At 42.2% G+C, this 24,899-nt stretch overlaps 1 protein-coding gene across 1 annotated transcript in view; it reads right to left on the bottom strand.

Moving 5' to 3' along the window:
- POLN (DNA polymerase nu) overlaps positions 1 to 24,899 on the bottom strand; it is a 173,439-nt gene that overhangs the window by 57,171 nt on the left and 91,369 nt on the right. The window contains exons 17-19 of the mRNA XM_068543567.1: positions 8,114 to 8,171; positions 7,086 to 7,160; positions 6,055 to 6,169 (exon numbers count right to left, since the gene is read on the bottom strand). Coding sequence (XP_068399668.1) covers positions 6,055 to 6,169; positions 7,086 to 7,160; positions 8,114 to 8,171 — 248 coding nt within the window. The remainder of the gene's footprint in view (positions 1 to 6,054; positions 6,170 to 7,085; positions 7,161 to 8,113; positions 8,172 to 24,899) is intronic.

The following is a 24,899-nucleotide window of genomic DNA, read 5'->3' as shown; positions in this document are numbered from 1 at the left end:
TTCAGTCAGCTCCATGTGCTGACAGACATTCCCACAATTCGCTTAGAGATGCATCCTCTCTCCAGACTTCACCGCAGGTGCCTGCAGCTTATCAGGAATTTGGGGGAAAGCTACGATTAGTCTCTTTTTTCAGCGCTGTGTTGTCTAACTGTAAGGATTTATGGATGCCACCTTCTTTCAGAGATGTTAACAGTAGACATCAAAGCCGTACCTTTCGTTCGTTAAAGGCAGTGTTTTAACTGGCCTTTGTTGTTCAAAGCCCTTTTCAGATTCATCTTTTACTGGTTGGAGATGAGAATCATTTCTATATTCAAATATGTAAAACTCCAATTTTCTGGAATCTTCTTATTTCTTTTCATTCCTACTTGTACACTGGCCAGTTCTTTTCTGAGTTTGTTTCTTATGGTACCTTGTCACATGCAGACAACAGCAACCAAAGCATGTTCTAGCATTCTGCTGGCCCACTCTGCCCCAAACCTCAGCTCATTAGGGTATTATTTGCTTCACAAGTTACCACAGGTGACAGTTTTGCCAAATGTTATACCATTTACCAAGTGCCATCCTCCAGCCTCCAACAAACATCTCACTGCCTGCCACCTGGCCCCAAAGCCAGTGCCACACGTTTTAGGATCCATGACAGCAGCCTCTTAGTCCTGGCACCCAGTCCTGTAGATGCCATGACAGGTCAAGTTATGCTGCCATAATAAATCACTCTGAAACCTTACTGCCTACAGCAAGAATACTTTATTTTTCTTCTTCACCACCTTTCCATCAGTCTGGTCCACCATTTATAATGCAGGATGGCGGAGCAGCCTCTGTCAATTTTGCCAAAATAGAGACAAAAGAGATCAAGAGGAACTGTGTGCAGTTGCTTAAAGCCCCAGCTTAGGCATGACCCTTGTCACTTTTGCTTACGTTTTATTAGCCAGAACAAGTCACACGCCCAAGTGTGACATCTAACAGGTACGGAAGCACCATCTTCCCCCAGAGAAGGAGAGAGGCCCACAACACTATCTACCACACCTGCCTTACAAGGGAATAACTCAGAAAAGCACTCAAGAAAAGTCTTAAGCAGAAGAAAGACTAATATATTCTGCAGTGAAAAATTAGTTTTTAAGTTTCAGTCTGAAAATGTTGAGTTGAACGTACAACCGATAAGAAATGCTTTTTTATTTGCCTTGTAAAACTTTTAGGAAACCACCTAATCAGGCACATGTGTGGTGATTACTGTGCAGGAAGCCGCCTCTGAGCAGAATGGTTGTGTCTTCCGAGCTCAGGTGAAAACACTGGAGCTGGAGGAGGCGGCTCTGACCCAGCTCAGACGTGCACCCGTGGGCAGGGTCCAACTCTCTGGGTCAGACTTTCATCAGTCACATCATAGCTTTACAGATGATCTCCAAGACTTCTTCCAAGTCTCCATTTTTATACATGATCTACATATGCTCAAAGGTTTTTTTAAGAAAATTGTTATTCTTTGAAAATGTTACTAAATATTTCAGAGTACATAGAATTGCCTTTTTGCTTCTTGTGTTTCAAACAATAAGGCATTTACATGAAACAAACATTTTTAAGAGTGCATTTGCTGCTGTTTCACCATGTGCTATTCCAGTCCTCTGTTTGGAACATAAAAATCATTTCCAAAGCAACTAATTATAGTATAAGTCACAAGTGTTGGATTACTACGGCTGGTAGGAAATTAGAAGCAACCACCATGCAAATACTAAAAACTTCTTCTTTTTGAAGTTCTCCCCAAAACCGGCACAAGATAAAAAAATGCAGGAAAGACATATACAATATCCAGTGCAGAAATGAACTTCCCAAGCTGGCTTTGTGAGTGATCAGCTTAACATGAATCTGAAGAGAATTATTTTCTGCCTGGGACTTTATACCCTTCCCGACAATCAGTTGTGCGTGTTTGTGTGGATCTATTTCTGGTTCTCTTTTCTGTTCCATTGGTCTATGTGTCTATTCCTCTGCCAACACCATAGTCTCTTGATTACTCTGTATTTTTTCTAAAGATTTTCTTGATGTGGACCATTTTTAAAATCTTTATTGAATTTGTTGCAATATTGCTTCTGTTTTATGTTTTGGATTTTTGGCCCCGAGGCATGTAAGATCTTAGCTCCCCAACCAGGGATCGAACCTGCACCCCTTGCATTGGAAGGCGAAGTCTTAACCACTGCACCGCCAGGGAAGTCCCCAGGTACTGTGTACTAAGTCTTAATATCAGGTGTGATTCCTCCCACTTTCTTCTTTGTCAAGACTGTTTTAGGTATTCTAGTGCCTGTGCCTTTTCATTTAAATTTTAGAATGAGCTTGTCTATGTCTACAAAACTTGCTTGGGTTTTAATAGGGACTGCATTAAACTTATGGATCAATTTAGGGAGAAGTGACATATTTACTATGTTGTGTCTTCCATTCCACGAACACAGTATGTCACTCCATTTATCAGATCTTCTTTGATTTCTTTCATCAGCATTTTGTAGTTTTAGACACACAGATCCTGTACATATTTTGTTAACTGAATGCTTAAGTATTCCATTATCTTTGGAGTGAATGTAAATGGTATTGCATTTTTTATTTCGATTTCTGCATGTTTGTTGTTAGTTTATAGAAATGCAATTTGCTTTTGTGTATTGATACTGTGCCTTGCAACCTTGCTAAACTCACTTATTAGTTCTAGGAGTTAAAAAATGTTTTTTTCTTATACATACTTTGAGACTTTCTATATAGACAATCATATCATCTATAAATAGAAACAGTTTTATTTCTTCCTTTCCAATTTATATACCATTTATTTCTTTTCCTTGCCTTATTTAGTGGCCAGAACTTCAATATTCAATATTAATAAGTTGTTACTGATCTTAGGGGGAAAGCATTTAGCCTTTTACCATTAAATATGCTGTTAGCTGTAGGTTTTTTGTAGATGTTCTTTATCAAGTTGGGGTTGCTCCCCTTTATTTCTAAATTCCTGAGAATTTTTATCATGAATGGGTGTTGGATTTTGTCAAATGCTTTGTCTAGGTCAATTGATAAAATCATATTATTTTTATTCTTTAGCTTGACCACATGGTGGACTACACTGATTTTTGAGTGTTAAACCAGCCTTGCGTACCTGGAATAAATCCTACTTGGACATGGTGTATAACATTTTAAGATGCTGTTGGATTTGGTTTGCTAATATTTTGCTGAGGGTTTTTACATCTAAATTTGGGAGTGATATTGGTCTGCATGGGATTGTGTTTTGTTTTATTTTGTTTTTAGTCTTTGTCTGGTTTTGGTATCAGGGTAATACTGGCTTCACAGTATGATTGGGAAGTGTTCCTTCCTCTTCTATTTTCTGGAAGAGGTTGTATACAACTGGTGTTAATTCTTTAAATGTTTGGTAAAATACTCCATGGAAGGCATCTGGCCCTGCAGATTTCCTTCTCAGGAGATTTTAAACTAAAAATTCAATTTCTTTAACGTTTATAGGACTATTCAGGTTATGTATTTCATCATAGTTGGGTTTTGATAGTTTGTGGTTTTCAAGAAATTGATCCATTTCTTCTAAATTGTTGAATTTTTGAGCATAAAGTTGTTCATAGTGTTCCCTTATTATCCTTTTGATGTCTGCAGAATCTGTACTAATATCCTCTGTTCTATTCTTGATATTGGTGCTTTGTGTCTTCTCTATTTTTATTTTTTTCAGTCTTGCTAGAGTTTATTAATTTTATTGATTTTTTTGAAGAATCAACTTTTGTTTCATTGATTTTTGCTATTGCTTTCTCTTTTCAATTTCATAGGTTTCTGCTCTTATCTTTACTATTTCCTTCCTTCTTCCTTCTTAATCATCTTTTTCAGGTTTCTTGAGACAGAAAGTTTGATGATTTATCTGAGATCTTTCCTCATTTCTGATGTAAGCATCAGTGCTGTACACTTCCCTCTTGGCCCTGCTTTAGTTGCATCCTTTGCCTGATACTTTGACAAAAATATTTTTCTGTAACACTTGGTCAGCAGCAGCCAGAGTAGCTTTGGGCCCATTGAACAAAAAACACGCTTAGTGATCTACGCACAAGCACTCACCTTGAATCATAGATAGATTCTTTCACACTGTCAAGGAGAATATCCATAGCACCCTTCCACCAAAGCACTAAGATGGCAACAAAGCTCAAATGTGAAACAAATAAGCAAAATACTCTTCCTGCCTAGGTAGAAACAATCTTCTAAGACTTTCCACACCTCGGGAGAGAGGGCAGGGGTATTATTAAATCTATCACATGCCTTAAAAATTCTATGTTATCTTATATCTTAACTGGACAGCAACTGAAACAGAAGAGAGACCATCTTCTGGGAGGAAGTACGCAGAGAAAGCTGGGGTGAGCAAAACACCCAGGTGCACGTGTGTAAAGGTGTAGAGGAGGGAAAGAGACAAAGATAGAGAAAAAGAAAAGATGCTCAACATTGGCAGTCATCAGGGAAGTGCAAATCAAACAACAAAGCTACCACTTCACACCCACTGGGATGGCTAGAATCAAAAAGACAGAGGATAAAAAGTATTGGCAAGAAAGTGGAGAAATTGGAAACCCATACACTGCTTGTGGGATGTAAAATGGTGTAGTTATTTTGGAAACTGTTTCGGCAATTCCTCAAAAAATTAAATATAGTTGCCACTATTGTGACATGAATTGTACATTTTAAAATGGTTAAGATGGTAAATTTTATGTTATGTTATTTTACCACAATTTAAAAAAGTTAAACATAGAATTACCATATGACCCAGAAATTCTTCTCCTAGGTATCAACCCAAGAGAAATGAAACCATATTTCCACACAAAGACTTGTACATGAATGTTTACAGCGGTACTATTCATAACAGCCAAAAGGTGGAAACAACCCAAATATCCATTAACTGATGAATGGATAAATAAATGGAATATTATTTTTTTGTTTATACTGAAACATACAGAATACATTATTCCATATAATGGAATATTATTTGGCCATGAAAAGGAATGAAGTATTGATACATGCTACAGCATGGATGAACCTTGAAAACATTATGTTCAGTGAAAGAAGATGGTCACAAAAGGCCATATGCTGTATGATTCCATTAATGTGAAATGTCCAGAATAGATAAATGTATAGAGACAAAATAGATTAGTGGTTTCCGTGGGGGAGGGAAAGCTGGGGAATGATAGCTACTGGGTGTGGGATTTCTCTTTAGGGTAATGGAAATGTTCTGGAATTAGACAGTGATGATGGTTGCAAAACCTTGTGAATGTACTAAAACCCACTGAATTGTACACTTTGAAAGGCTGAATTTTATGGTCTGTGAATTATATCTCAGTTTTAAGAAGAATAAACGGTGTGCACCAAGGAGAAGGGCCTTCCCCTGGGAGCCGCAGGCGGGGCGAAAGCACCAGGACCTGGCGGCACTGCGTCAACCTGAGCTGAGAGCTGCTGAGCTGGGGGGTGGGCAGGGAGGGGGCAGGCAGGGTCTGAGCCTGCTCTTGCTGGCTTTGGACCTCGGGACCAACTGCACCCTGAAGGAAGGCATTCATGGCCTTAGATGGGAGGAGTTCCAGGCTTCAAACCGAAAGAAGAAAAGCCTAAGTAGGCAAAATGAAAGTTTATTCAAAAAAGCAAGGATGAGCCGGCAGTGAGAAGGAATAGCATTAAGTGTAGACTTGTTTTGTACCCAAACAGCAAATCAGGGCTTCAGTGGGGCTGAAGATAGGATTGCCACCTCAGGTTGCCTTCAGGCACTGGGCTTTGTCATCTCTGAGTGACACTCATCTGGAGGGCGTGCGTGACTTTCACTTTTGATTTTTCGATATTTCTATTATATTCTTTCGCGATGGACTTCCTTTCTAGTGGTGAAGAATTACCATTTCTTTCATAATTAGGAAACTCTTGGCATCCTCGTTACCTACTCTTCTTTTCAAAGAGATTAACTACTAGAGAAAAGTATAATTTCTTTCTTATGAAAATAGGTTTGGAACAACTTCAGGCTTTTAAAATCGTGTCAGCATTCCTGCAGATCTGATACTATTATGAGCTCATATATCTTACCACTGTGAAGTCAGGGTGGAAAATACATCATCTCTTTCAGATTCCTGGAATAACTTCAAAAGTTCTGGATCCCCAGATAAGTGTGCAAGAATGCGCAATTCAATCTGTGAAAAGTCTGTTAGATAGAGCTCTGCATTAATTCAGAATCTAGGAACAATGTCCCTCATTGTTGCTACCCACCCCCAGGGGACCCTCAATCTTCCCTCCCCACTGAGGAATCAAGGTCAACGTGCCCACCTCTCATATGCCAGGGTCCTTAGCCCTCGGGTCTATTGGCCATCCCTGGGTCTAAAAGTCCCGAGACCTCTCCTGTGAGACTGGCCATGCCTCCAGGGTGGGCTGTATTCATTCATCAGTTCATTGGAACATCAGAATTTTAAAAGGCCTGCTGTGCGCCAGGCTGTGTGCTTGGGATATGCTAGTGAACAAAACAGGCAACAATCCCTTCCTGCGTAGAACTTATACTTGAGGGGAGGGAGGCAATCTGAATTATTCAGCGTGTTAGAAGGTGAGAAATGAAATGGAAAAGATCGATCAAGAGAAGGAGCTTCCGGAGTCAGTGTGTGTAGGGAGCTGCTGTAAAGTGTCATCAAGGAAGTGACCTTCCAGCAGAGGTATGAGGTGGAGGAGGGAGCAGGACCACATCTGGGGAGGGGGTTCCATGCAGGGCCCGAGGTGGAGCTGGCTGGTTGTTGGGGGACAGCAGAGGGACCAGCAGGACTGCAGCAAGAGAGCAAGGCAGAGCGCCACGGGTGATGGGGACAGAGAGGAGAAAGGGGGCAGACTGAGCGGCACCAGGCAGAGGAATTTGGGATCTAGTCGTGGTAAAGTGAAGGGACCCAGGAAGCAGAGCTGCTCTCACTTACTGTGCATAAGAAATCTTTGCTTCATATAAATACTTGCCAGGACTTATTTTAAAGAATGAGTTCTGTAAGCACCTTTGGATTATTCCATTTCTAAATATTTGAACTGTATGAAACGCATAACGTGGGATCCAATGACACGGTGTCTCTACCATGGCCCGCACATACCTGCTGCTAGGAAGGTGTGGCCTTCGGATGAAACAAACACGGTCCTCGGGGAGATGGTAAGGAGTTCGTCTTTACCTGAATCATTATTTCAAGAGCACTTGGTGAATTTGGTCGTGAGCTGATTCATAGCTATTCCTCATACAAAGTTATTTTAACATCATTCTAAAGTCAGAAGAGTCTAGATTTCTGATTTTTCTTAATATTTGAAATGTAATTTTAAAACATCATAGGACTACTGAAAGTAAACTAGATTTTCTGCTGTTAAAATCTCCTGTTCTGTGTAGAATTCTTAATGAAGAAAAGGTCAAACATTGCAGTAAGAGCCACCTAGAGACCCTCTGGCCTCACCGCTGAGAAGATCTCCTTTGCGGAAGCACAGAGTCTAAGATTTCCCCACTGAGTGTATTTTACAGGGCTGGAGGAGGCGAAGTTGCTGCTCACCTCCCATGAGTTGTGTTCACGCACGATTATGTGTACTTTAAAAAGGACTGCTCATCGCACTTCATTGTTTGGCCCTGACCTTCCGGAAGTAGCAGTTCCCAAAGCAAAGGGGGCAGGAGTTTACTGGGAATGGGCCACAGAGCCCTACTTCGCTCAGATTTGACCTTTTTCTTTTTTAGAAATGTAACCATCAGCATTACAGTGGAATAGCTTAAGAGAAAGAAGAGTGTTACTATGCTTTCATAAACATTTCCAGTAATTTTCAGACTTTAATAAAAGCCAGTTCTATTGTATGTCTGTTTGTTTTTTCTTTGTTGGGAAGTTGGTGGGGGAGAGATAGTAGGAGGGGAGCTACTTCCCTTGTATAATTATCATCTATTTTAACTTATAAAGTGCTAAAGGGGAGGTACCATATCATTTTAGCTGTGTTTTATTTTTCAATGTATATTTAAATCCTGGTCATGCAAATACAGAGGAGAACTTCAGGAAAGAAAAGCAGTTAGTTACACAGAAAAACAATTACAACATCTCTAGGTTTTTAGAAAATGTTACCCAAGACTTCTGCAAAGTAGAAAGAAATGTGTTACCTTGAAAATTTTGAGGTTTAGTTATTTGAATTGGGTGCTTGGAGATGCCTTGGATATTCTGTGAATAATAAGAAGGAAATTGCTTTAGTTGAAATATCTTCTCTTAAATTAATCTGTACTATTTAATGGTATTTAAAATGTGTCACATTTTATTAAACATTAACAAAATAACTAATGCCAATGTACTATGCATAAGTGTATTCATACTTAATACAACTAATACTGAAACATAATTTTGGTGGGTATATCACTAGGTATTATCAGCAAATATGAGAACAATTCTTTTTGACTTTAGCCTGTGTGACCCTTATCATAATTATATACAGTAATTCTTTCATCAGCAGCCTGAATTATGAACTTAGTTACCTTTAAAATTCCTACATAATATGCTAATGTAGATTTCTGTGAAATCTGTACACTGTACTTTCCTTTAAAAAGGTATTTTAAGATGAGTATTTGGGTCTCTCCACTCTAACCAAGGCTATTGCTCTTGGCACTTGGCACCAGCCTTGGTCTTAGTGCTTGCTGATTGTACCAGTTCTACACGATCCCTACCAGAAAAAAAAAGAGGATGAAATACTTCCTAACTCATTTTATGAGGTCAATAATATCCTAATAACAAAACCAGACATGACATTTCAAGAAAAGAAAACTACAGACCCATATCCCGTATGAATATACACACCAAAGATCCTAAACAGAATATTAGCAAATCAAATCCAACAATAGGACAATCCGTCATGACGAAGTGGGGTTAATCCCCCAAACCCCAGCCTTGGCTGGTTCAACATTTGAAAATCTATCAATGTCATTCAGCATATTAGTAGATTAGAGAAGAAAAGTCACATGATCATCTTAATAGATGCAGAAAAAGCACCTGACAAAGTTAAATATCCATTCATGACAAAAACTACTCTCAGCACACTGGGAACAGAAGGGACTCCTTTAACATCATAAGCAGAGCCTGTGACAAAACCTAAAGCTAACATCATCCTGATGGTGGAAAACTCAGTGTATTCTCCTCAAAATCAGGAGCAGGCAAGGATGTCCACCCTGAACACTTCTATTCAACATAATATAGGAGGTCCTAGCCAGCACAATAAGGAAGGACAAAATAATGAAAAGCATACAGTACAAAGGAAGAAGTAGAATGACCCTTATTCACTAAAGATGTGATTTCATATATGGAAGAACCCATGGAAACTACAAAAAAGCTTTCCAGAACTAATAAATGAGTTGACCAAAGTATCAACATAAAGTCGATATACAAAAATCGATTCTATGTCCACATAGTACCAATGAGTAATTGGACATTGAAATTAAATGAACAATGTCATTTATAATATTTAGGTATAAATCTGTATGTTGAAAACTACAGAATCCTGATGAAAGAAATTTTAAAAGCCCTAAATAAATGGAAAGATATACCATGTTCATGGGTTAGAATATTCAACCTTAATATGCCAATGACTCCCAAATTGTTCTATAAATTTAATACAGTCCCAATCAAAATACTAGCAGGATTCTTCATAGCTACCAAGAAGCTGATTCTATAATTTATGGATCATAAATGTAAAATGTAAAACTCTAAAGCTTTTAGAAGGAAACTTAAGAGAAAATCTTTGTAATCTTGGGTTAGATAAAGAGTTGCTAGATACACACCATCAGCATGGTCCATAAAAGAAAACAGTGAAACACTGGACTCCATCAAACTTTTTTTTGCAAATCATGTTAGATTCAAAACATATAAAGAACTCTCAAAAAATTCAGCAATGAAAGGTACTTCCAGAATGGCAGAGTGAGGAGATTGCCACCTCATTCTATGAGGTGTTATCCTGATGCTAAAGCCAGACACCAAATAGAACATCCTCAATAAATATTAGCAAACTGAATCTAGCAACATGTAAAAAGGGTTATGCACCATGACCAAGTGGCATTTATCTCAGAAATACAAGGTTGGTTTAAAATCCAAAAATAATTAATACAATACACCAGATTAGTAGAATAAAGGACAAAAAGCACATCATCACCACAACAGGATATTAAAAGCATTCGACAAAATCCAACACCCATTCATATTAAAACAACTCAACTAGGAAAAGAAGGGACTTTTCTCAAACTAATAAAAGAACATCTATAAAATTTACTCACTTTGAGTAACGTCAGCGTCTATAGCTGTATAAAACAGAATGTGTTCTCTATCCAACAGCATGTCAAATCAGGATCAGACCAGACTGTAACTAACGTGCCCAGCTAGAAGCTCTTGGTAAGCACAGCATGGTGTCAGGGTCGTCTGGCATGATTCCTGAAATCATTTCCCTCCCACAGCACATAAAACATCAGTTTTAATGAAAGTTCCTTTACCAATGGAAAGAGGGATAAATAAGTTTCTTATTTGTCCTGAGAAAGCAGAAATGCGAAGTTTAAATTGATTATCTTCAGAAGAATATGAAGGAAGCTTTTTAATAATTAAATGCCACTTTTTATGTTTCACAATATAACAAATAATAAAATAACAGAAACTTCACTAAATATCTAACCTATATAGCACACTTTGTTAAATATGTTCTACAATTTGAACATTTAAAAAAAATATTTATTTGGCTGTGTCGGGTCTTAATTGCGGCACGCAGGATCTTTCGTTGCAGCATGTGGGGCCTTTTTTTTTTTTTTTTTTTTGGCTGCGTTGGGTCTTTGTTGCTGGGCACAGGCTTTCTCTAGTTGCAGTGAGCAGGGTCTACTCTTCGCTGTGGCGCATGGGCTTCTCATTGCGGTAGCTTCTCGTTGCGGAGCACAGGCTCTAGGCACATGGGCTTCAGTAGTTGCAGTGTGTGGGCTCAGTAGTTGTGGCATGAGGGCCCGCAGGCTCAGTAGTTGTGGTGCATGGACTTAGTTGCTCCGCGGCACGTGGGATCTTCCTGGACCAGGGCTCGAACCCGTGTCCCCTGCATCGGCAGGCGGATTCTTAACCACTGCGCCACCAGGGAAGTCCTGTGGGGTCGTTTCATTGCAGCACACGGGCTTTTCTCTAGTTGCGGTGCACAGGATCCAGAGTGTGCTGGCTCAGGAGTTGTGGCGCGTGGGCTTAGTTGCCCCACGGCATGTGGGATCTCAGTTCCCCGACAAGGGATGGAACCTGCGTCACCTGCATTGGAAGGCAGATTCTTAACCACTGGACCACCAGGGAAGTCCCAATTTGAACATTTTAAGGAACATTAAAATGTATATTTTATCCTTCGACCATATGGAAGAATGCATCCTAAGAAGGCACTTGAATGTTTTAGCTCTTTTTTTTCTCCACCGTTGCTGATAGACATTAGCCCAATTCCCAGGCACTCCCACTAATCTCAAATGGCATCTTCTTTTCTATTATCCCACAGTGGCCATTCTGCTCATGGTGACTTGCCGAGGCATGAATGAGCGCTTTGGCATCTGACTACAGCAGAGAACCTCAACCATGAACCCTTCCTTCCTTCCTTCCTTTCCTCTCTCCCTTTCTTTCTTTCTCTCGCTCGCTCTCTTTCTTTCTTTCTTTCTGTATATGGTTTTGGTTTTTTTGTGTTTTTTTGGCCACGGTGTGCAGCTTGTGGGATCTCAGTTCCCCAACCAGGGACTGAACCTGAACCACAGCACTGAAAACCCAGAATCCTAACCACTAGGCTACCAAGGAACTCCCGAACACTGTCTTTCACTGTCAAGCTGCAGGGAAAGAAGAGGAACAGTAGTTCCCGTAAGCCAACCTTAAACAAGCCAGATAAAAATGTTATGCACACTAATTGGAGACTAGAGGAACAAACAATCACCAAATAAGAAAAAATAAATTACTTTCAATCAGAATTGCTTTTATGAAGTGTTCCAAATATGTCTAGAGATGAACAGTTATTAAAATTAAATAAATCAGCTGATAAAAATGGAACCAGAATATTTTGATGGAGAGGACCAAAAACGTCTATGGAATCTTCTATTAAGTTAAATGTTTTTTTTTAATTAAAATAAACTTTTTATCTTAGAACAGTTTTACAGAAAAGTTAGGAAGATAGTATAGGGAGTCCCCATATGCCCCTCACCCAATTTCCCATATTGCTAGCATCTTACGTTTCTAGAGTATCTTTCACACAACTAAGAAACCAACATCAGTACACTATTATTAACTAAATTCTATACTTTATTTGGATTTCACCAGTTTTCACTTAATGTCCTTTTTCTGCTCCAAGACCCCATCCAAGACACCACATCACATTCAGTCATCATGTTTCCTTAGGCTCCTCTTGGCTGTGGCAGTTTCCCAGATTTTTTTATGACCTTGTTTTGAGGAGCACTGGTCAGGCAGAATATCCCTCAGTTGGGATTTGCTTGTTGTTTCTCATGGTTAGACTGGGGTTACGGGTTTGGGGAGGAAGACCCCAGAGGTAAAGTGCCCCATCACGTCAACGGCACCTGCTGTCGACATGACCTATCACTGCTGATGTCGACCTTGATCTCAGGTGGTGTTTGCTAAGTTCTCCACTGAAAAGTTACTTTTCTATTTCCCCCTTTCTATGCTGTACTCTTTGAAATCAAGTTTCTGAGCACAGCCTTCACTTAAGGGGTGGAAAGTGATCACAGAAAGTATTTTTCTGTGTGCAATGACAGAGACAAAGTGAGAGGGGTGGTGTCATGAGAAAGGTTACCATCTGGGGAGAACATTAACTGATGAAACAGCAAACTGAAGTCCATGCAACAGTGCCAGAGGAGGGAGGGTTGATGTCAGTCGCAGCGTGGACGCTGCTGGCGTGGACAGAGACAGGTGAGCTTTGCAGCAGCAAAAGGTGGATTCAGGCCAGCAAGAGGCAGAGTTGGGGCTGCAACTCAAGATGTGCAAATTCCCTACCAGGTAATCGTTCAACTACGCTGTGAAGTAAAGCCCTGAAAAGAGCTTGGCTAGTATACCTCAGATTTAGTCGGCTATGGAACCCTTTTCACAGAACGCCTTTCAGCGTCTCACAGGGTGCCGTATCCTCCGGAACTGATCCTGACTTGGAGCCTTTGACTAGATGGTCTTTCTTCCAGACCTTAGCAGGCCCAGCTCCTTCTCAGCTTTGAAGCCACAGCTCAAATGTCACCTACTCAGTGAAGCCTTCCTGGAACATCTAAGCCAAAGCAGCACCCCCACCCCCATCCCTCTCTATTCCCATTTCCCTGTTTGTTTTCTCCTTGGCACTCATCACAATGTAAATGTGTTATGTATCTACACAGTCATGGGCCACCTGCCCCCCAAGATGAGTGAATGAGTGAATGAGTGAATAAATGAACCAGCTAACAGATGGTGTCTCCATTCCAGCTGGTTTCCCAAGTCCAACAGATGTGTCTCTAGATGCTCTAGATGCTCTTGTCCACTCCCTGCACCCTCCCCCCGGCCCCCTCCCCGCATAGCCCAGACCTGCTTTACCTCCTGGACGTCTTCCCTTCCACATTCCCTGCCTCTTTTCCGCTGCCCGTGTCCTGGTCACATCTTACATGGGTTCTAACAACACTCTCCCAACCACGAGTGAAGCAACTCTTATCATTCCCTCTGTTAACTACTGTTTATCGGGCTCCTAGTTTATTCCAGATATTCTGCTAGGAGCTGGGAAAACAAGTGGTGGACACGGCAGGCAGAGTTCCTGCTCCCACGGAGCTTCCATCCTAGTGGGGAGAGGCAAGGAATAAATAAAACAGGACAGACATGGGTCCTGCCCTGAGGGGCTTACACTGCAGTTTAGCGAGAACAAAGAGAGAGAGAAGTAGCATCACTACAAACTGTGCCCATGCAGGACGATAACAGGGTGCTGTCACTCTGACTGGGAGGGGGAACCAAAGAGCACCCCTCAGAGCAGAGTCACCCAGGCTGGGAACAGGGTTGCCACTAGGGTAAGCTTGCAAAGACACTAAACCAACCTTTTCACCCCTTGGCTTCAAATATCTCAGTGGTTTTCCACTATCCCAGAGGTAGAGTTCGTGCCCCTACGATTTGATCTTGATCACCACTGCCAACTCCATCTCTCACCACTGCCCCACAGACATGCCAGCTCCAGCCAACCCGAGCTCCCTGCAGTTTCCCCAACGCAGCATGCTATCTGCCCCCCTTGGTGATCCTGGCTCCCCTTCCCCTCCTTTTAAAAATTTTGGTGTCATTGACATAACAATTAGTTTCAGGTATACAACATATTCAATATTTGTATATACTGCAAAATGATCACCACAAAAAGTCCATTTAATATCCATCACCACACACAGTTGCAGACATTTTTTCCTGTGATGAGAACTTTCAAGATCCACTCTCTTAGCAACTTTCAAACATGCAATACAGTATTAACTATAGTCACCATGCTGTACATGACATCCCCATGGCTTACTCACTTTATAACTAGAAATTTGTACATTTTGACCCTTCTCTCATTTCGCCCACCTCCCACTCATCGCCTCAGGCAACCACCAATCTGTTCTCTATATGCATGAGTTTGTTTTTTTGTTTTGTTTTGTTTTTGTTTTTCTTGTTTTGTTTTTTAAGATTCCACATATAAGTGAGATCATATGGTATTTATCCTTTTCTGTCCAATCTGTTTCACTTAGCATAATGCCCTCAAGGTCCATCCATGTGTCATAAATGGCAAGATTTCATTCTTTTTATAACTGAATAATATTATTTGTATATATATGCCACATTTCCTTTATCCATTCATCCATCGATGGACCTTTATGATGTTTCCTTGTCTTGACTATCGTAAATAATGCTGCAACGAACATGGGGGTGTAGATATCTTTTCAAATTAATTTTAAATTTTTCTTTGGATAAATACCCAGTGGAGTTGCTTGATCATATGGTAGTTCTATTTTTAATTTTTTGAGGGTGACTTCCCTGGTGGCACAGTGGATAAGAATCCGCCTGCCAATGCAGGGGACACGGGTTCAATCCCTGGTCCGGGAAGATCTCACATGCAGCGGAGCAACTAATCCCGTGCGCCACAACTACTGAGCCTGCCTGCCTAGAGCCTGTGCTCCGCAACAAGACAAGCCACTGCAATGAGAAGCCCGTGCACCGTGGCAGAGTAGCCCCCGCTCGCTGCAACTAGAGAAAGCCTGCGTGCAGCAATGAAGACCCAACGCAGCCAAAAGTAAATAAAATTAAATCTTAAAAAAAATTTTTTTTGAGGAACCTCCATACTGTTTTCCATAGTGGCTGCATCAATCTACATTCCCACTAAAAGATGTATGAGTGTTCCCTTTTCTCCACATCCTCACCAACATTTGTTATTTCTTGTCTTTGTGATAATAGCCATCATAGCAGGTGTGAGGTGATATCTCATTGTGGTTTTGATTTGCATTTCCCTAATGATTAGTGATGTTGAGCATCTTTTCATGTGTCTGTTGGCCATCTGTATGTCTTCTTTGGAAAAATGTCTTTTCAGATCCTCTGTGAATTTTAAAAATTGAATTGTTTGTTTACTATAAAGTTGTATGAGTTCTTTATATATTTTGAATATTAACCCCTTATCACATAATCTGCAAATATTTTCTCCCATTTGGTAGGTTGTCTTTTCATTTTCTTAATGGTTCCTTTACTGTACAGAAGTTCTTTAGTTTGAAGTAGTCCCACTTGTTTATTTTTGCTTTTGTTGCTTTTGCTTTTGGTGTCAGATCTAAAAAATCATTGCCAAGACTGATGTCAGGGAGCTTACCACCTATGTTTTATTCTAGGAGTTTTATGGTTTCAGGTCTGACATTCAAGTCTTAATCCACTTTTAGTTAATTTTTGTATATGATGTAAAATAGTGGTCCAGTTTCATCCTTTTGCATGCAGCTGTATAGTTTTCCCAACACCATTTATTGAAGAGACTGTCATCCTCTCCCCACTGTATATTCTTGGCTCCTTTATCATAGATTAATTGACCATATATATATGGGTTTATTTCTGGGCTCTCTATTCTGTTCCATTGATCTATATGTCTGTTTCTATGCCAGTACCATACTGTTTTAATTACTCTAGGTTTGTAAGATAGTTTGAAATCAGGGTGCATGATGCCTCTAGCTTCATTCTTGTTTCTCAAGGTTGCTTTGGCTATTTGGGGTCTTTTGTGGTTCCATACAAATTTTAGGATTGTTTGTTTTATTTCTGTGAAAAATACCATTGGAATTTTTTTTTTTTTTAAACTTTGGGTTTATTTTATTTATTTATTTATTTATTTATTTATTTTTGGCTGTGTTGGGTCTTCGTTTCTGTGCGAGGGCTTTCTCTAGTTGTGGCAAGTGGGGGCCACTCTTCATCGCGGTGCGCGGGCCTCTCATTATCACGGCCTCTCTTGTTGCGGAGCACAGGCTCCAGATGCGCAGGCTCAGTAATTGTGGCTCATGGGCCTAGTTGCTCTGCGGCATGTGGAATCTTCCCAGACCAGGGCTCGAACCCGTGTCCCCTGCATTGGCAGGCAGATTCTCAACCACTGCGCCACCAGGGAAGCCCCCATTGGAATTTTGATAAAGATTGCACTGAATCTGTAGAATGCTTTGTGTGGTATGGACATTTTAACAATATTAATTCTTCCAATCCATGAGCATGGAATATGTTTCCATTTATTTGTGCCTTCTTCAGTTTCTTTCATTGTCTTACAGTTTTCACTGACAGGTATTTCACTTCCTTGGTTAAATTTATTCCTAGGTATTTTATTATTTTTGATGCAATTGTAAATGGAATTATTTTCTTAATTTCTCATTCTGATAGTTTGTTATTAGTGTATAGAAACAACAGATTTTTTAATATTGATTTTGTATCTTGCAACTTTACTGAATTCATTTATTGCTTCCAACAGTTTGTGTGTGTGTGTGTGTGTGTGTGTGTGTGTGTGTGTGTGTAGTTTTTAGGGTTTTCTATATATAACATCATATCATCTGCAAATAGTGACAGTTTTACTACTTCCTTCCCAATTTGGATGCCTTTTCTTTCTTTTTCTTGCCTAATTGCTCTGGCTAGGACTTCCAATATTATGTTAAATAAAAGTGGTGAGAGTGGGCATCCTTGTCTTGTTCCTGACCATAGAGGAAAGACTTTCAGCTTTTCACCACTCAGTATGATGTTAGCTGTCGGCTTGTCTTTATTATGGTCTTTATTATGTTGAGATACATTCCCTCTATACTCACTTTATTGAGCTTTTATCATAAATGAAAATTGACCTCCTTTTTTTAAAAAGGAAATTTAAATTTTTGAATAGTTTTAGATTTAGAGATACATTGTGAAGCTAGTAGAGTGCAAGGATATCCCACACCCAGTTCTCCTTATTATTAACATCTTACATTAGTATGGTACATTGGTCACAGTTAACAAACCCAATACTGATACATTATTATTAACTAAAGTCCATAAATTATTCATATTGCCTCAATATTTCCCTAATGTCCACTTTCTGTTCCAGGATCCCACACTGCATTTAGTTGTCATGTCCCGTTAGGCTCCTCTGGGCTGTGACAGGTTCTCAGACTTTCCTTGTTTCTGATGACCTTGACAAAAATGAGGACTGCTGGTCAGGTAGTTTTGTAGAATATCCCTCAATTGGGGTTTGTCTGATGTTTTTCTCATGATTAGAATGGGGATATGGGTTTCGAGGAGGAAGGCTGGAGAGGTAAATTGTGTTTCATCACATCATAATACAAGGGTTCTTACTAGCAATATGATTTATCACTTTTGATGTTGACCTTGATCACTTGGCTGAGGTGTGTTTGTTCAGTTTCTCCACTGTAAAGTTACCTTTTCCTCCTCTTTTCATACAATACTCTCTGGAAAGAGTCCCTATGCTTAGAGAGTGGGCAGTTATGCTCCATCTTCTTGAGGGCAAAGTATCAAGACCTACATAAATTATTCTACAAGGGGGATTCATCTTTTCTCCCTTATTTATGTATTTATTCAGTCACTTATTTATATCTGTATGAACTCATGGACATTTATGCTATCCTTTGGGTTATAATCCAACATGACATTATTTATTTTGTTATTCACATTATTCCAGCTTTGCAGTGGGAACTCTTTCACTTGGCTCCTGTGTCCCTTTGACTTAACCTCTTCGGTGTGTGTGTGTGTTTATCACTTCCTTACTCTCTGGCACTACAGGATGTTCCAGGCTCATCTTGTGTGTTTCCTGCCGCAGTCCTAGAATCAGCCGTTTCTCAAGGAGCCCTGGTTGCTTTTACTGGAGATGGTATCAGAAGCCAAGATCTGGGTGCTAGGGGGTGTCCTTGCTTCTAGGCCCTCTCAGCTGACAGAGCAAGGAGATATGTGTGTGTACGCTGCCCTGTGTGTGTACCCGTACCTATAAATGTTTCTATCTGTAGCCATCTGTGTCTGTGTGAAGCCACACGTGAGTCCACACTGCTGTCTCCAACTCTAATCCACCACACAGGCCGTTCTAACCTCCTCTCTACTGCAACATGAGAAACCTGGCTCCACCCTCAGTGACGATGTCACTCTCCCGGGTCCAAGGTGCAGTGGGCGGGACCAGGTCCATGAGCCTCTCGGACTCTCTAGAGTGAGCAGCAGCGTGGGCACACAGCGATGTGACCACACGGCAGGGGGACTGTTCTGAAACTTACCCAAACTGTGGAAATTGAAAGCAAATTGTCGGCTATAAAATTTTCTGCTGTTAATGTGGACACTTAAATGTATGAAACCCACTTCCAAGTCCTTTGTGTAACAAGCTCAGCCAGATTCTCCAGGACGCTGAGACCCACTGCAGGAAATGTGCTGTGCTCTGCAGCGAGCCCCTTTTCTCAGCTTCCGTCAACTGCTCTGCGCAGCCCAAGGCTCCGTGGTGTCTGGAGTGATGAAGTCTGGACACACTCCTAGCATTCGTTTTCACAGTGAACTCTGGCAGGTGTGAAAAAATAAGAGAACTGATCTGGAAAAATTCAATGTTAACGGCCTTCGCGTCACATTCAGCAAAAGGCAAGGTGCAGAGGTGACGTTTTCAGCCTATACTTTGGCGTCTGTTCGAATGTCAGCAGTTGTAAGTGAAAACGCCAAGCAGGCAAAGTTTGAACTGTGGGGAAGGAGGTGCACCCATGGGCCCTGGCCCACAGCGTCTCTGCTCAGGATGTGTGGCCTGGGCATCACGGCCGGTCCGGGCATCAGCCACCTTCAGTTTGGCCAAAGTCTCCACGCTGGAGGCACAACATGGAGGAGGCTGCAGACGGACAGGCACCGTGACGGCAGCCCCGTCTTTTCGGTGGGTCCTCAGATGATCCAGCGGGGCCACAGCCAGCATGCTGGCTTCCTCTGTCCTGGTCGCTACGTGACAGCAGCTCCAGCATCTTCTGAGCGCGGTGTGAGACACCTTGGGCCGTCGGGAATAAATGAGCAGCTGTGCTCCCCCGGGACGCAGCCTACTCGGTCAGTCCTCTCTGACTGCCCTGGCCAACGCCACCTTCCCCTGCGCTTTGGGTCCCTCCCCGACTCTGTGTCATCCACACTGTTTATCATCTTCCACATCGTGACTCATTTAGTATGTTTGCTGTCTGGCTCGTGCCCTCCAGCCCCCCCAGACTCCACAAGGGCAGAGGTTTTGGTCCATTCAGCACGAGCTCCATGAACAGCCTGGCACACAGGACGTGCTCATGAATGAATCCGTGAGTGGGGAGCAGCAGGAAATGGGCTGGAGAAGGAGGCAGGGTGTCCAGACTTCCCCCTGAGAGGTCTGGCAGCGGCTGAAGCCTGAAGAAGCATCAGGCTACCATCTGAGAGGTTTTCCGGCTGCCGCACAGGCGGCTGGGGGACGGACTAGCGCGTGCAGACCTAGGAGGGGGAATGAGAAGGCAGTGGGGAGCAGAGGAGACCAGGAGGCAGACCCCCCCATACCTGGTGATCGGCTAGACATGCAGGTCCTGCCTGAGTTACCAGGGAGCCGAGACAGGGACTGTCACTGTTTGCCTGAGAGACTGAAGGAGAGCTAAGCAAAGAGAGAGATGCAAGCGGCGTAAGTACGTAAGTGGGAAGCTGCTGGCAAAGGAGCGGCGTGTGCGGCGGGCTCAGAGGAGGGAGGAGCGCCAGGCTGCGTGAGAGCAGCAAGGAGGAGGGGGTCGGAGCAGGAGACAGGCCCCTGAGGGGCCACCCTGGAGGAGAGGGGACAGATGCGGGAGGACCAAGCCAGGAGAGGAGGAAGGACAGAACTAGGCAGCTGCCTGGCCCAGCAGCAGCGGCGGGACTGTGCAGGCGGAGCGAGAGGCTGCTGGAGAGAGGGTGAGCCTCTGCTAAGCAGGGAAGGGGACTGGGCCCGGGGGCGCCGAGACACAGCCCGGGCGGCGTGGCTTCGGGGACAGGCTCCTCTGCCTGTCGGCTCCTGGGCTCTGATGGTCTGTTTAGCCGCAGGTCACCACCAGTGCTTTAAAAGATGAAACTGAGGGACTTCCCTGGTGGTGCAGTGGGTAGGACTCCACGCTCCCAATGCAGGGGCCCGGGTTCGATTCCTGGTCGGGGTACTAGATCCCACATGCGTGACACAACTAAGGAGCCGGCAAGCCACAACTCAGGAGCCCACCTGCTGCAACTAAGACCCGGTGCAACTAACTAACTAAATAAATATTAAAAAAGAAGACGAAATTGAATAGGATAAAGAAGCACTGTGCATTGCTCACAGTGGTACTCGCTCCTGGGACCCTCTAGCTGCTAAGGTCCCCATCAAAAGGAGATGCACAAAAAGTGCTGTGACGTGGTCCGTGGACAACGAGGGGACTGCTCATTTTATTCTAAACAGAAATAGGAAAGTAATACATCACTAAAATGACAAAGTACAGAGGTTTAAAACTCTCATTTGGGTTTCAAGTAGTGGCACAGATTTAGCAATAATTATTTGATGTATAAACTATCTTGCTAATAAATATTTTGATATTTAAATGATATCATGTAGGAGGGATATTCATAAGCAAAGCTGAAAAATTCACACGCCAACAATGTAAAGAGCATGATTAGAATATTTCCACATTAGCTACTGTAACATTATGTAGGTACTGTTGAATATAGGGCTTAAATGTTATACCAGGAAAGCCAGGCCTCTACACTTGGTGGCACAGTCTGAGCCTGAAGACAAATTTCCTAAGGCTCTTTTCCAAATAACAACGTAAGGACGGCTGGCACAGAGGAAGACAGAATAGAACATTTGCTGCTAGAACTAAAAAGATAAGTAATAAATATCCGTTACCCTCTTTTAGTGCATTCAAAGAGATATTGGTTAAATTTATCTTACGTAGTAGGTTTAAAATTTGTAACCCTATTTCTGCTGATAGCATGAAAAATATCATAATCTTGCCACTTGTTTTGGGCCTTGAAGCATGCTCTTTTTCTTTTTCCTTAGAAAATGGCACTCAGATTTTCACTAGAGCTCTCCCCTCTTTAAGCCAGCCAGCAGAGCCCATCTTGTGGCCATGCGACTAGTTCAAGGATGGCCTAGCTCCAGACAGAGATGCAAGGAGATGCTTGCTGAGGGTGTCTGCAAAAGATGTTTCCCCCTCCTTTCATGGAAGCTACATGGAGAGAAACTAAGCAGGTATCCCCAAGACCTGGTGGGATGCTAGGAAGAGAGGTTGAGAGATGGGGGACAGAAGCTGGACCTGCCTGTATGACTTGACTGCTAGATCAAACCTTGCCTGCAGCTAGCCCTTCCTTGGACTTCTAAGTCAGGTATGCTAAGAAATACCCTAATTGTTTAGATCAATTTAGTCTGATTTTCTGTCATTTGCAGCTGAATGTATTTGAATGAATACGTGGATTAGAGGTATTTTAATCACCAGTTTAGACTCTTGGGGAAAAGCACTCAGTCAGTGTTGGACCCACAGTCCTCAAAGCCCAGCCTTTCTTCCCTTCAGTCATGCTCCTCCCGCCCCAGGCTGTGTCTGGGGGGAGGAGCCCACAAACCCCATGGTATCAGGAAGGGGTGGGTCCTATGTCACTAGCTTGGGGCCAGCTGCCCTTGTTGCTTCTGCTGGTGAAGCCTGTTATCAAACCATGGCCAGCATCCAACGGCCCCTCCCATGATGACCTGCTCCTGGCCTTGGCTCTGCTGGACACTGCTGATCTGCTGAAACTCAGATGCCTCCTCTGTGTGGACTTGACCTTGGACTGTCCACCTCACAGCCCCACTCTGTGGCCCAGTCAGACCCAGACAAATATGGTGGTCCTGCATTTCCACAACAGAGGACCACAGGACCAAGGGGCCACGGGAACTTTCCAGTTCTCACTCACGCCCCTTGGGACCCATGGAGACTTGGCAGGAGAAAGCCACTTCAGGGTCCCTGCCCAGCACCCATGCCCTGTCTTGGCTTGGAACTCCCAGGCTTCTGGGCTAGAAGCCAAGCCTCATCCCCATGGGTTATAGTCTACAGGGGTCTATCCTCTCCTCTGGGCTTCTCCCCCAGGGGGCCAGGCCAGAGCCCTTTTGGAGATACTCACTGGTGCTTGTCTCCCTCTCAGCATTTCCTCCAAGCCCACAAGTCATTCTCATGCCTCCCGGTGAAGTGGACCTGCCCATATAGCATATCTTGCATACCTTACATTATAAACTCTGAAAATACAAGTCTCTGAGTCTTGATATTTAAAGGGAAGCTTCTGAAATTTAAAAAAAAAAAGAAAAAAAACCCCAAGCACTTTCTGATCTTCATTTCTGATACTTTCTTGTTTCTGCTGTGCTCTTTCACAAGTTCTGCATTGAAAGCCAGAGTTGAACACAGACTTCTTTATCCTCAGCCGTAGCCCCCTCTCCTTCTGAAGAAATAGAGGCCTCAGCCCCAAGGGTGGGCAGTCTCGTAGAAGCAAGAGGTGCTGGGAATGAAATACTCAGCAGACAGTGTTTTGAAACCATCCTTGTGCAACCAAGTCTTTTGTTCCATTAAAGCTCCCAATAAGGAGACTATACTTCCATGAAGATGGCATGGACAATCTCCCTATTCCCCCACTAGTACAACTAAAACCCTAACCATTATGTGTAAAACAAACACAAGATAGCTCTGCAGGTGGAGAGAGTAAGGCAGACTGGCTAGGGACCACAGGACCAAGGATTACATGAAGGTGAGGCCCAGGGTTTCTTTTTGCTTCACAAGTCTCAGACTGGGTGTTGAAGAAGCCAGTAACCTAGACATGCTGATGGCCACTGACCAAAAGCCCCAACAAAGGCCTGCACTCTCTAGCAGGATAGGAAATTTTTAGACAAGAACTGTACTATTCCAAATATCACAGACAAAAACTGTGGCTGAGTTTAGCAAGTTTAGCAAGCAGTTTAGCAAGAATCCCCCCAACCCCTCGTACCTCACCAAGTTCTTCTTAGTAATTTTCCACCCACTGACCCCTTCCCCTCCCCATTAGCTATAAATCTCCAGCTGTCTTCACTGCATTTGGAGTAGTTCAATCTCTCTCCCTTATTGCAATAATCTTGAATAAAGTCTTCCTTGCCTGTTTAACTCTGTCTGGTGCATTTTTTCTTTGACAAAATACAACATATCAAAACTTGTGGGATACAGTTAGAGCAGTGCTGAGAAGGAAATTTTATAGCACTAAAAATGCATACATGAGAAAAAAGGAAAAGTCTCAAAGCAGTAATCTAAGATCCCACCTCAAGAACCTAGAAAAAGAAAAGCAAAATAAACCCAAATCAAGCAGAAGAAAGGGAATAATGAAAAACCAAAATTAATAAAATTGAAAACAGAGAAAAACCAATGAAACAAATAGCTGCTTCATTGAAAAAGTCAATAATATTGACAAAACTCTAGCTAGATTGACAAAGAAAAAAGAGAGAAGACACAAATTACCAGTGTCAGGAATGAAATGGGGAGCATCACTACAGACCCTACAGACATCAAAAGGATAAGGAAATGCTAATGAACAATTACACACACATTAATTTCACAACTCAGAAAAAAAGGACCAATTTCTAAAAAAGTACAAACAATAAAAATTCATCCAATATGAAACATAATATCAATAAGCCAATAAATATTAAGGAAATTGAACTCATAATTTTAGAACTCTCCAAAAATAAATCTTTGGGCCCAGATGATTTTATTGACAAATTCTACCAAACATTGAAAGAATTAACACAATATCTTCAACAAAATGCAAGAGGAAGGAACATTTCCCATTTTATGAAACTAGTATTATTCTGATACCAAACCAGATAAAAACAGATCAATATCCCTCACGAATAAACACACAAAATCCTTTTAAAATATTAGCACATAAAATTCAGCATATATTTTTAAAAAATATGATTCAGCAATTGCACTCCTAGACACTTATTCCAGAGAAATGAAGACTTAAGTTCACACAAAAATCTGTACATCAATGCTTATAGCAGCTTTATTTATTATAGCCAAAACATGGAAAACTGCAGATGTCTTCAAAACTAAATTGCCAGGACTTCCCTGGTGGTGCAGTGGTTAAGAATCCACCTGCCAATGCAGAGGACACAGGTTTGAGCCCTGGTCCAGGAAGATCCCACATGCCACGGAGCAACTAAGCCCATGTGCCACAACTACTGAGCCTGCGCTCTAGAGCCCGCACACCACAACTGCTGAGCCCAAGTGCCACAACTACTGAAGCCCATGTGCCTAGAGCCTGTGCTTCACAACAAGAGAAGCCACCACAGTGAGAAGCCCGTGCACCACAAGGAAGAGTAGCCCCCACTCACCACAACTAGAGAAAAGCCCAAGCGCAGCAATGAAGACCCAATGCAGCCAAAAAAATAAAATGAAATAAATTTTTAAAAACCCAAAAACGAAACTGCCACTCATACTTGGAGGAGGA

Source organism: Eschrichtius robustus, chromosome 4, assembly GCF_028021215.1.
Source record: "Eschrichtius robustus isolate mEscRob2 chromosome 4, mEscRob2.pri, whole genome shotgun sequence".
Taxonomy (NCBI): domain Eukaryota; kingdom Metazoa; phylum Chordata; class Mammalia; order Artiodactyla; family Eschrichtiidae; genus Eschrichtius; species Eschrichtius robustus.
This window is presented reverse-complemented; position numbering and strand designations above follow the sequence as displayed.